We start from the raw sequence: 12,335 nt of genomic DNA on the forward strand, positions 1-12,335 counted from the left end.
GTGACCCTCAAAGATTTTATGACCCTCAGGTGCGGTGAGGGTCGTCAGCCTACGACCCTCCCCTCCGGAGGGGCGGGTCAAGGGTCGCGAAAAGGGACCCACGGTCCGGGTCATGGCGAGGTCTAGTCTGTGCCACATATTTGATAACCTGGCCAAGAGAGAAGAGAGAACGAGTGCTGGTGATTGGAGGGTTTGGCGCCTTGGTTTTATGCAGCGTCTCGATCTACAACGCTGTCTTTTCTGATATATCTCGACTGACAGCCTCTTATATCTTTATGGCTTTGGTTAACGGCATCGGAGGGTGGTTCTACTCTCATGGGTCTATTCAAGTCCTGAGTCAACGTCCACCCAAGCCCTATACTGTGTCGGGGCATACGTTGATGCACCTATGCTCCCTGATTGCATCCATATTTCACGCCTCAATCTTGGTTTCTTCTGTTTGTATCTGACAGACTTGAACCCTTAATCACATGAGGTTTCAGATTCGGTCCTTCTATGAGAATTCGGCGTGTTTGTTGATAATGTCGATGGCACATAAGACTCCGACCAGCTCGGCGGCGTATACCAACCATTGGCCTATCGGCTCGACCTGAACCTGTGATGATTCTGTAATCTCTAGGCTGTCGTCCAGCGCTACGGCTGCAGCGCTGTTGCATCTCACTCCTGGCATACACCCCCGTCAATGTGTGTTGGCACCAACGGAAGGCGAATTTGAGATTAAGTGGTCTGGGTAGTACTCAGAGTGGACTCCACGAGCCTGTGGCTTATTACGCGGCTATGCCCCCTTTGAATGCTCAAGCGAACAGATCTTGCCATATCACCTATTTCTCATGATATAAATCCATTAAATGTCAGACTTCGAAAGGTTGAAGCCATCTCGCGGGTTGTCTGCGGACTAGTTCCCACTGTCAAGCTCCAAAGGAGAGGGTCAGTCTCGTATCAGTATTCGACTTAGAGATAGAGAACGCTTGACGGATATTACCATATCAGCAAGGTATTAACCGGCCCTTACATTTTTTACAAAATTACAGACCCTCCTAACGGAGGGTCCGCCACCCATATGAAAGGGATCACCCAAATGACAGATTTTTTTTAAATTTACCATTTTCACATTGATCCTCCACCATGCCTAAAACCAATAAAGAAATAGAGATCCAGATTGAGAAAGCAATGGACTCTCTCTCTGAGCAATCTAAACCCAATATTGCAAAAACTGCGCGAGAATTCGCGGTCCCCGAAGGTCGACTCCGACGGCGATGGAAAGGTGGAAAATCGCTTTTTCAAAGACAACCCAATGGCCGGAGGCTTAATTTCATACAAGAGCAGGCTTTATGTGAATATATCGATTACTTTGATACGGTCGGAGCCTCGATAAATCGCCGTCAAATTGCTATTGCAGCCAATTCAATCCTCGAAGAAGACCACCATGACGAGAGCGAACCGCCCCCTCAAATCGGCGACCACTGGCTAAAACGTTTTCTCAAACGTAATCCTGAGTACTATGTACGACGGAGGAAGGCTCTTGATGTTGAAAGAAGTGCTGCACTTGATAAATCTGTTGTTGAGAGGTGGTTTCAAGACTATAAACAAGTGGTGACTGAGCACGGTATATGCCAGCAAGACATCTACAATTTTGATGAAACTGGCTTTCAAATTGGTGTCGGACGTGATCAATTTATCATTACTAGACATCCAAAAAAGAAGCTATTCAATGGATCTATCACAAACCGAGAATCTGTGACTGTTTTGGAGGCTGTCTCTGCTGATGGTTTTGCCTGCCCGCCGCTTATTATTCTAAGTGCAAAGCAAGCCTTAGCACGCTGGTTTGATGCTATTAAGGAAGATGAGCATCTAGCTGTCACTGACACCGGCTATATCAATGATACCTTAGCATTCCAGTGGATTCAGCTATTCCATAAGTGGACTATTGGCCGTACACTAGGTGCAAAAAGGCTTGTGTTATGCGACCGTTTTGGAGCCCATATGACGCGTCAATTCGTCCAATTTTGTGAGAAGAATAATATCATTTTATTCTTTTTACTCTCGCATACTAGTCATATATTACAGCCTCTCGATGTCGGAGTGTTTAGTGTTTATAAACACTGGCATAGTGAGGCTGTCGAGGCCGCAACAATGACTGGATGCCGCAAGTTCTCAAAGGATGAATTCCTACATTCCATAGGGGAAATTCGTCGAAAAACCTTCAAACCGCATACAATTAAGCTTGGATTTAAATTGACAGGCCTTTGGCCTATTAATTCTAAGCTTATTACCGACGAATTAGAGTCATACGATCCATACTATGACAATCTATACCAGTTGAATACACCATCAATAAACTCACAAAACACTGAGTTTAGCACCCCAAAAACCGCTGAAAAAGTGAGAAGAATAAGCCTACGGCTTAATCAATATGATCCTACAACTCAGCATTTCAAAGAGGGGTTGGCAAAGCTTGCAAAAGGTGCTGAGGCGCAGGCTACTTTAGCTCTCCAGCTACAGCGGGAATTCGATCGAACACAAGCTATCATGGGAGCTCGCCACGCCCGGTATGATGCATCTCGCCGTCATGTACGGATTACCGGCATCATGAATTCAAACCAGCTCAAAGAAATAAAGCGAAAAGAATATAAACTGAGCGAAAAAGCCGATCAAGAGAAAACGAGGCGGAAGTGGAAGAAGGTATTGGTCGAAATCAGGAAGCATGGAAGGGCCAAAAAACGCAGTGGAAATTAAATTGCTTTTGTATTCTAGTAGTAAGTTGACTAATTCATCTATATCTCTTATTAAATTAATTAATTTACTATGTGGTGGTGTAGTAAATTGAGGTTAAAGTAAAATGTAGGAAAAATCTGTCATTTGAGTGATCCCTTTCATATGGGTGGCGGACCCTCCGCTAGGAGGGTCTGTAATTTTTGTAAAAAATGTAAGGGCCGGTTAGTGAGAGTACAAATTCAACTTTACCTTTGAGATGTATAAACAGCACGGGACCTTAAGCGAAGTTGCACGTGCCCACGTACGCACGTAAGCATACAATCAGTTGAAATCATTGGCCAACCAGTAGGCATCTGACTAGTTTCACACTCGGATAGGTGGATAGATGATTTCATTTACCCTGACCACTCGGGAGTTAATTTATCCAACTAGACCGAAATACGAATCCGTACCCAAATGTAGTGGGCTGTGGCTTATAACCCAGCTTTTTATTGCGAGGAGTCAGGGTAAATGATACACACACTACACATATGTGACTACGAGTTACTGGAGGCGATGAATGATAGGTTATCTTTACCTCTTATGTGTAACTTTCCCTCGGTGCACTTTCTACGTTGTTTCTTTTAAACGTTAGGACCGATTTACGACAAAGTTACGCTTTCAATTCTCTTGATTTGTGATTATATAGTAATAAGAATGTCCTCAGTCTATTTTACATGTTTTCGTTTTGGAGGGATTGGTACATGGTATATTAACACATGAAATCATGGTAAGTATTGAGAGTATTTCGAGTAGATAGGGCCTGACTAAATTGAAAGTCCCCCGGAATAGGGGTCTGTTAGTACTCGATTTGCAACCCAGATTATATTCCAGAGAGAACCTAGTTTCAAAGCGCGGAGAATCACGGGCTCCATTATGATGAACTTCTGAAGAACTGATTGAAAAACGCTCTGTCCACCGAGAGCTGCTTCACCGTATACTCCGACATTTGCTCGCCCAGCAGAGGAAACCGCAATAGACTTATTGCATCCAATGATCAACCAGGGACAAATAGCTATGAATTCCTTGCAGAGCAATAACGGTATCATTTATGTATTACGAAGAAGCGACTGACCCGCTTGTTGAACTTGCCAGTTGCAAGGTTTTCGTCAATTTGCTATGAATGTCGCCAGTCAACACATTGAGTTGCGCCGGCGTAATTGATGCCGGAAAATCGTCTCTATATAACGCGGAACTTGCAGGGATGAGCCTTATGCGCGCCCTTAGCCATAAAATGTCTGGGAAAATGTCAGCAAGCAAACGATGGGTAAAGGGAGCTACAAAGGCCCCCCTTTCTTCAATTTCAGGCAATAGTTCTAGTACAGCGTAGACGTGAGAAAGAAGATGAGTCATAGTTTCCTGCTTGGCGAAAGGACGCAATGAAAATAGCGGCTGATTTAGCGGCTAAGGAATTGGAAAAAACGCTTGAAAATGGGGATGATGATACATTATTGGCTAGTGAAGCTACTGATGGGCTTTATTTCATGGATCCTGGACCTTATACGTCTAAGAAATGAGCCAGATGCTGAAGAAATTGAACTTAGCATTATGGCTGTTAATTGCTCTTTGGCTGTGGGATACCCCCTACCAGATAAGACGGGGGTCGTCCTGTGACACCTACGACTTCCTTAGACCAAGGTCTTTCCATCACCAATGGAGAAGCGAACTCCCACACAAGGAGGGGAAGCGAGGATGCGTATAAACCCAGCACGCACTGATTATTTCTAATTATCTCCTGTGGAATCAAGTCTAATTATTTCCGTTGACAGGAACCTTGGTGGCCACACGCGCCGAGAGAGCTGAAATGTCTTTCCTTAACTCTTCCACCCCCACCTTCTTTCCAAATCTCTAAGAAATGAGTCTTAGCGTTCCCCTCCTGCTTTTATTGTTGTTCGTCGGTGTGGTATGGGCATGTTTACCCACACTCGCGGAACGCGGAGTAACTAGTTACAAATCTTGGTCCACACGCCAATAAATTGTAATCGTCTGGGCGTCATCAGGAAGCGGGATCATAGCGAACTGTCCTCCCGGGCCCGAGTTTATGTCACTGGTGTATGCCCGCCCGAGCGAATCGTAACGGGTAAGTATATTTCCACCGTGGTAGACATTGAAAATGACCACTGAATAGGTCGCTGTTGGGTTCACGTGGACATGGATGACTCTCTGGTTCGAATTTGCATCCAAGGTTGCGCCGAAGACGTTTATTTCGGCCCCTGATTGGGTTCATGTGGTTGGGTCCTGAACGTCGCCGACGGCGGCTGTACTGAAGCTCCAGCGGAAATCGAAGCTCGATGGACGACCAGAGGTCTCACGCCATGGAGTCGTGATTGGGTCCGGGGACAACTGGGGGGCAGCCAGGGTGACAAGCGGTTGTAGACATATTAACAGATACGTCAGTAAATGATAGGTTCTATTCGGGACTGTTGCGTGAGAGCCCCTTGCGTCGGGCCCACGATATCCCGTGCTGGACATCGCACACAAATATCGCCTGGCCTTCCCCTCCCTCGAAAAGAACATCGCCGTTTCGAGGGAGAGCCGGGCTCTCTCCGCGACGGTTTCTTCAATAGTTCCTTTTACAATGGTGCGTCATAGTTCGGTGGCCCCCAGTCTAACCCCTGGGGGACAGACCACCCTGGGCTCCTCGATCTATCCACCAGAGTACATATGGAATTCCCTCTCCGACTCCCAGCAGGACTCATTCATCTCTACTGTGTCCGCGTCCCTTGTTGCGGGCGACGGGCAGCGCAAGCGCCCACGTTTAGACCTCACTGCGGAAGAGGATGCTGACGACGTGGAATGGTTCTCTTCCACCGCCGCATTTGTGACCTTGCTAGGGCATATAAATGGCAGGACTGTATCCTGCAAATGGCCCTGGACCACCACCAGATGGTCGTCGATAAAGGCGACCTCACCGTTTCTCTTAGCGATTGGGAAATTGGGAAAGCCCTCGAAAGCTCCTACCTTCGCCCGGACAACGTGCTCCCAGCAAAGACAGCGCCGGCTACCCCAACCACACGGTCAACGCGCTCTACCGCTGCCCCAAATAATGACACTGTCATTTGTGAAAAATTCAACTCTTCTGCTGGCTGCCACTGGCGAACATGCCACCGAAGACACGTCTGCTCTAAGTGCGGCAACGACCATTCCGTGACAAGCTGCAAAGTAAAACCAGTGAGTTAGGAGCACGCCGGGGTCGGCCCTGGTATAGGTCAAACCTTGTCGCCACCAACTAGCTGGCCAGCCCCGCGTCCCAACACTTCTATTCAGTTTGAGGTCTTCGACCCTTCCCTCCCGCCTCTGCGTGATTCCGCTTCTCCCTTCATTGCTTCGGCGTGGAAAACCCTCCTCGAACGCTATCCTGGCAACCTAGGGACTATCTGCAGCGGCATCCTTACATTCGGCTGCCGCCTCGGTTGTACGATCCAGCCAAGATACCGTCGAACTCCTAATCACCGCATCGAGGAACACTCTCTTATCACCCAGAAGCTCTCTGATGACCTATTATGTCGTCGGGTGCAACCATCTACTGGCCCCGTCGTTGTTTCCCCACTAGGGCTGGTGCCTAAACACGACGGGAGCTGGCGCCGTATCCATGATCTTTCCTACCCGCCGGGTCGCAGTGTCAACGAGTCCATCCCCGACGCTGCTTCTACTATACAATACATATCTATGGATAACATCTTCGATCTCATACGCACGTCTGGACGAGGATGCTATATCATCAAACGCGACATCAAGGATGCCTTCCGTAATATCCCAGTCGCCCCCGCTGACCGGCCCCTCCTAGCCTTCTCATGGGATAGCAAGACATACATGGAGTGCTGCCTCCCATTCGGCCTTTCAACGGCACCCTTCATCTTTAACCTTTTTGCTGAGGGCCTTAACTGGCTCCTAACCGCTTACTTGCCTTTGGCCTCTATCGCTCATTACCTTGACGATTTCATCGTTATTTTTCCTTCCTCCGTGGGAGGTCTCTCTAAAGCCCTTACCGCTTTCAATAGCGCATATATTCCTCTCACGGATGCGTTAGGCATCCCACGGAATGACTCGAAAGACGCCGCGGGTACCGTGGTCAGTGTCCTTGGGGTCGAAATCGACACGACACTTCTGCAGGCCCGTATGCCTCGCGATAAGCTAGCACGCGCATCTTCCGAAGCCGCGTCGCTACTACAGCTAGATCGTGTCTCGCATAAAGCTTTGCAACGTGTAGTCGGTTTCCTCCAACACTGCTCAATAGTTATCCGTCTCGGCAGAGCCCGCCTTCAGTCGCTCTACAGCGATCTCGCATCCTTCCCGCCTCACCAGCGCTCCGTCCGCCGCCTATCCCATGATAGCCGCGGGGATCTCGCGTGGTGGAGGGACACTCTCCCGTTATTTAACGGCATCCATTTCTTCGAGAAGAGCCGCCCCCTAGTTGCCCTCTACACAGACGCGTGCGACTCAGGTCTGGGCCTCTTCTTCTTCTATGCGCCCTCATGGGACTCCGCCAGGGACTGGATGTCTGCAGCGCCTCACCTGCCTTCCACCCATGCGGCTATTGTGGACGCCTCCTCCGCCTGCGGCGACGTGGCCCACATTAACATTAAGGAGGTCTCTGCGATCCTGCAGGCCTTCCTCATACACAGCCCCCATTGGGCTCATCATCGTGTCCTCGCTTTCACGGACAGCGCCGTCGCGTTTCATGGCCTGTCTAAGCAGGCACTCCGTGGGCCGGCTCATCGCTCTCTGCTCATGCTTTTCAGCATAGCAGCCGCCCTTGACATCGAAGTCCAGCCACACTGGCTTCCTTCATCGGAGAACCTACTAGCTGATGCACTGTCCCGTTCCGATTATAGGATCATCGCTGATATTTGCCCACAGTTGACGAGCTCCTTTCCCTTGCTCCGCCAGCCTGGTTCTCTCGACAGCCTATTTTCGTGAATGCTGGCCATGCAAAGTTGGTCTGGAATGGCCTTGCAGAGGGAACCAGAAGAGGCTATCGCTCTGCGCAGCGCTCGTACACCCGTAGCTGCGCTATTATCGGAGTGCAGCCCTGGCCAGCCACTGCCCCGTCGATCTGCACTTGGCTTACGGAACGCCTGCTGGGCGCGGGTAGTTCCCCACCTGTGAAGCCCGATTCAGCTATGTCTGAGCTCTCGGCTCTCCGCGCGTATCACATCGATAACGGTCACCTGACACAATTTTTGACCTCCACGCAAAGCATTTTCGTCGCATGATCGATGGCGCTCGTCGGCTGCAACCGCCCCGCCAAAAGCGGATTCGCAACCCAATCTCACGCGCCTCAGTCATAACCCTTTCAGGGAATATCTCACATATCCCTGCCCAACCGCTGGGGCTCTCAGCGGCCCAGAAAAATGACCTTAATCTTGCCGTGGCCGCCCGCGTTGCCTTCGCTGGATTCCTTCGGGTCGGGGAATTTACATACTCAGCTGCCGACCTTAGAAACACTCAAGTCTTCGCTGCTACTAAGTTAACCCGGGCGGATATCAGGTTCTCCCCCACCATGGACCACGTCCTCCTTACCTTGAAGAGAAGCAAGACCGACCGAAACCACGAAGGTGTCAATGTTGTCCTTGCAGCAACAAACGACGCAGCCTGCCCCGTCGAAGGCCTTTCTAAGCTATTCCTCCACGACTCACAGCCTATGTCTGCCCCCTTGTTTACGCTCTCCTCTGGCCCCTTCACCTCATCCGCCTTCCAACGTGCGGTTATCTCTAAGCTCAACCGCGCCGGGGAAGATACCACGGGACTTAAGGGTCACAGTTTCAGAAAAGGGGCAGCACAGCACGCCCACAACGCAGGCTTAAGAAATGACCACATCCAAGCCCTCGGGAGATGGTCATCCGAAGCCTTCCGCCTTTACTTCACAACACCTACGACAACACTGTACGCCTGGAACCGTCAATTCCAGACCGGTCATCCAACGCCGGTCTCATCTTCCATACCACCAGCCCCTCCACCATCCTCTTTTGGCCCACCGGGTCATTTGGGCCCGCCTGCAGCCCTCACGGCGCTGTAGCCCTCCGTCAACGAGGCCTACATCGCCAGTGTTCAGACCGCAGGTGCCCCGTGCGGGCCAAAATATCTCATCCGTCTCCATTTGTGCCAGTGTAGCAATGGTTAGAATAGATGATAGGTTCTATTCGGGACTGTTGCGTGAGAGCCCCTTGCGTCGGGCCCACGATATCCCGTGCTGGACATCGCACACAAATATCGCCTGGCCTTCCCCTCCCTCGAAAAGAACATCGCCGTTTCGAGGGAGAGCCGGGCTCTCTCCGCGACGGTTTCTTCCCGCCCACCGCGGAACCCCCTCATGTATATACCACGTATGCTCTCGCATAGCTATTTTTCCTCCTAGAATATACGGAGTGCCACGGGCCCGCCTGCAGCCCTCACGGCGCTGTAGCCCTCCGTCAACGAGGCCTACATCGCCAGTGTTCAGACCGCAGGTGCCCCGTGCGGGCCAAAATATCTCATCCGTCTCCATTTGTGCCAGTGTAGCAATGGTTAGAATAGAACAGGGAAGAACTATGCTGGTCAGTCTAGGTGAACAAAACGACGGCAAATATACATACCATGATTTGTTATGAGAACAATACTAGTTTAGTCTGGATAAACAAAGTATTTGGATGTAGTTGAGAATGGTTCGAACAGATATAATAAATAATAGGGCCTGCCTGAACGATTTTATATAATAATGAAAACTAGTGTCGGGATATATACTCCCGTCAGAATAAGCAAAGACAGGTTGAACGTACAGTAATCTTGCTAAACAACAGCTCCCGCCGTATGGATTCAGGGGTATTGGGCCTTGACCTAGGAGGAACATCTATTTTACATGAATCAAATTGACTTTTGCTTTGGAAGCATAACCACTGTCCACTTAACTGTGTACACAGTACCTAGCTGGTGATACCAACAACTAGAGTTTCTATCCCTACTTTATTAGCTAGAATGCATTGTTTCTCTACATAATACTGTAGCAATTCGTATCCGGTTGATCCGAACAAAAAGATATCCGGTACATCCGGCTGAAAAGACACCCGGGTCGTTTGATCTGTAAATGTTCAAAATATTTTCATTAACAAAGGTATCCCTAAAATTGTTTCACTTTAGTTAAAATAAACTTATTTTGCAGTTTAACTTTAGCCTTTATTACCCATTGCGGGCTTTGTTACTCGTTGCCCCTAATCACCAGCCGTCTGCTCTGGTCCATGCATGGAGCACCTAGAATAATTGGGACCGGCCGGTGAGAGACAGGGAAAATTCGAATGGGAATTGAGAGCTTAGAATTGGTATGTATAGCGGTATAGCAGTATGCATCTCGAGGATCCATGATTGACATGAACAAAGGGCTACGAAGAGCATTTCACAGAGCAATGACGGCAGGATTAGCGCTTATATACTAAGCCACGTGGAACAAGAACGATAGAAGCTTGCGGGCACCGACCCGGTCACCCAGAGCTTGAAATTACGTCTTACGGGAGGGGGTACTCCGTACGGAATAGCCCCTTCGGTTAAAATATCTTAATAACTAGAAGAACTGATATCCAACGGAGCAGATTTGCCGCAGCCTAATCAAGATACGTGTTAGTGAGGTTTCTTCCTTGCACTGCCCCAGTTTCAGCTCGTCCCTTTACTCACGCTACGTTTTATTCATTTGGTTAGACGGTAAATCCTTATATAAAGTAAGGATTAGCATTTTACATAATTTGCCAAGCATAAAAGCTGCCTTTTTGACTTCGAAAAAGGACATCTGAGAATAGACAGGAAGAACAGCTAAAGCGGCTGAATTAGATAAAGCTATTTAGGAGAAAAGCTAACCAAGCTAAAATAGACTTGATTAAAAAAACTCTGTGGCGAGGATAATAGTTTAAGATGTGAGACACGGATCGGATTTCGGATTGCTTGGAAGAAAACGATACGATTGGCGGTGTAGTTATAGCGGGCTCCATTAATTTGCCTTGGCGTGCCAACTGCTGTATTACTGCTAATTAGAGATAGGTGACGGCGATTATTGTCTCCTGGTAATACGAGTACTTTCTAACTCCATTACGACCTTATTGAAGACCCGATCATTCTCCTAGGGAGCACATGCCAGGTGGTAGACGTTCCGGTGGCCTCTATCATTGAATTAACGTAAATCCAACAACGGGCGGAAAATGAGACTGAAGCTATCATGTTGTAGGCATGCATGTAAAATAGCGTTACACCACTCAGTGGCTCAGAAACGGACTATTTTTGAAACTTGTGAATTGAACTAAACTTCTCTCTTATTTAAATTGCTGATCCAAACTCTAATACCCTTTGTAAAGTGGAATTAATTACTCCATGAGCCGGACTTTTCCGAAGTCGAAGGTTCCAACGATATAAAAGGCAGAGAAAGTTACCCTCTCGTTCTACAAACAGTGTCGCTCTAATCCTCCTCAACAAACTTCCTTAACTCATCTCCTCAAAAATCTTCTCTGCTTAGCGACGATGTTACTTCGAACGGTTCTGAGCGTTGCTATCTTTGCACAGGCCTCCTTCGGCGCTGCACTGTAAGTACGCTGAAATATCATTCTTTAAATACTTACGTTTGTATAGAAATAAGCGGGACGACCATGGCTGGTGTTACTGCTATCGAAAGGGTATCCCTGACACCGGCGAGCTCGCGCACGGCCTAGATACAGGACTCACCGGTAATGTTTGCGGTAAATTCCCAGTGGTATGTTACTCTCAGCCTTCCTTAGATTTTGCTCTTTAAATATCTAACTCTCTATTAGTCTGTCACTTTTAGTGAGCTGGACAGCAAGGCATGGTCCCCTTCTTCCTTAGAATAACAAAAACTAACAGTAGCCAGTGTTATACAACCTCTGGTGAAAGCCGAATCAATGGTGATACATGGAATACGTACTGCAAGGACATTGCTTTCAAAGGGTATGATTGGGAAGAACGTCATTACCAGTATGAGAAAGATGACGTTAGTGGAGCGTGCTCTTGAAAATAAGTGCTTGTCAAATTCCAAGACGACGAGACCACGCATTTGCGCGCCTTTCGCAAATCAGAAGGCACAAATTATCTCGGTTCTGACTGCCAATTGCGTCGCAGTGTTGTACCGCTCTGGCATTGTGGCATTACATTTCCTATATCATTGCTTAGTCATTGATCGAACTCCTAATGTATTTTGTCAACAAAAGAGGGTCGAAATGTTACTAGTGCGCCCGAGGAATATTCAGCATCCCCTCTGCCTGATGATCGTTAAGGCTCTCAACGACCTTACTAAGCTCATCCCCTATTTATTCTGCACTTTCTATAGTATATAAAAAACACACTCTCAAGTACTCAATTGGCTATGCCCGTACTAGTCCGTACTGTAACGACCACGTTCTGACACAGTTAGCTATCCCCTAGCTATCGCCCCGTTAGGCATTGAGCGCATACAAGCCGACCGTCTGTGACATATCGATCCTCTGTGCCATTGTTTTCGATGTAATTAAAAACCCGGCGGGCCCTATCTGCGATGTCTTCCATCGATCGAAGTAGGTCACCGGGTACCGTGGTTTTTGGTGTTCCTCTCCTGTCAGGGGGCAATCTCTGTG

General features: G+C 48.4%; 2 protein-coding genes across 2 annotated transcripts; both read left to right on the forward strand.

Moving 5' to 3' along the window:
- Positions 1 to 1,125: 1,125 nt before the first annotated feature.
- Positions 1,126 to 2,736, forward strand: N7446_012462 (transposase; the record flags this gene model as incomplete). The annotated part of the gene is made up of 1 exon (XM_058521204.1): positions 1,126 to 2,736. One exon carries the CDS (start codon positions 1,126 to 1,128, stop codon positions 2,734 to 2,736), a length of 1,611 nt encoding a protein of 536 aa, XP_058366570.1.
- Positions 2,737 to 11,232: 8,496 nt separating this feature from the next.
- On the forward strand, positions 11,233 to 11,576 carry N7446_012463 (uncharacterized protein; the record flags this gene model as incomplete). Its single annotated transcript, XM_058521205.1, has 3 exons — positions 11,233 to 11,294; positions 11,341 to 11,461; positions 11,520 to 11,576. The coding sequence occupies 3 exons, from the start codon at positions 11,233 to 11,235 to the stop codon at positions 11,574 to 11,576; spliced, it is 240 nt and encodes a 79-aa protein (XP_058366571.1).
- Positions 11,577 to 12,335: the final 759 nt, after the last annotated feature.

The sequence above is a fragment of the Penicillium canescens genome (assembly GCF_028828765.1).
Source record: "Penicillium canescens strain IBT 15451 chromosome Unknown utg000010l_segment0_segment0, whole genome shotgun sequence".
Taxonomy (NCBI): domain Eukaryota; kingdom Fungi; phylum Ascomycota; class Eurotiomycetes; order Eurotiales; family Aspergillaceae; genus Penicillium; species Penicillium canescens.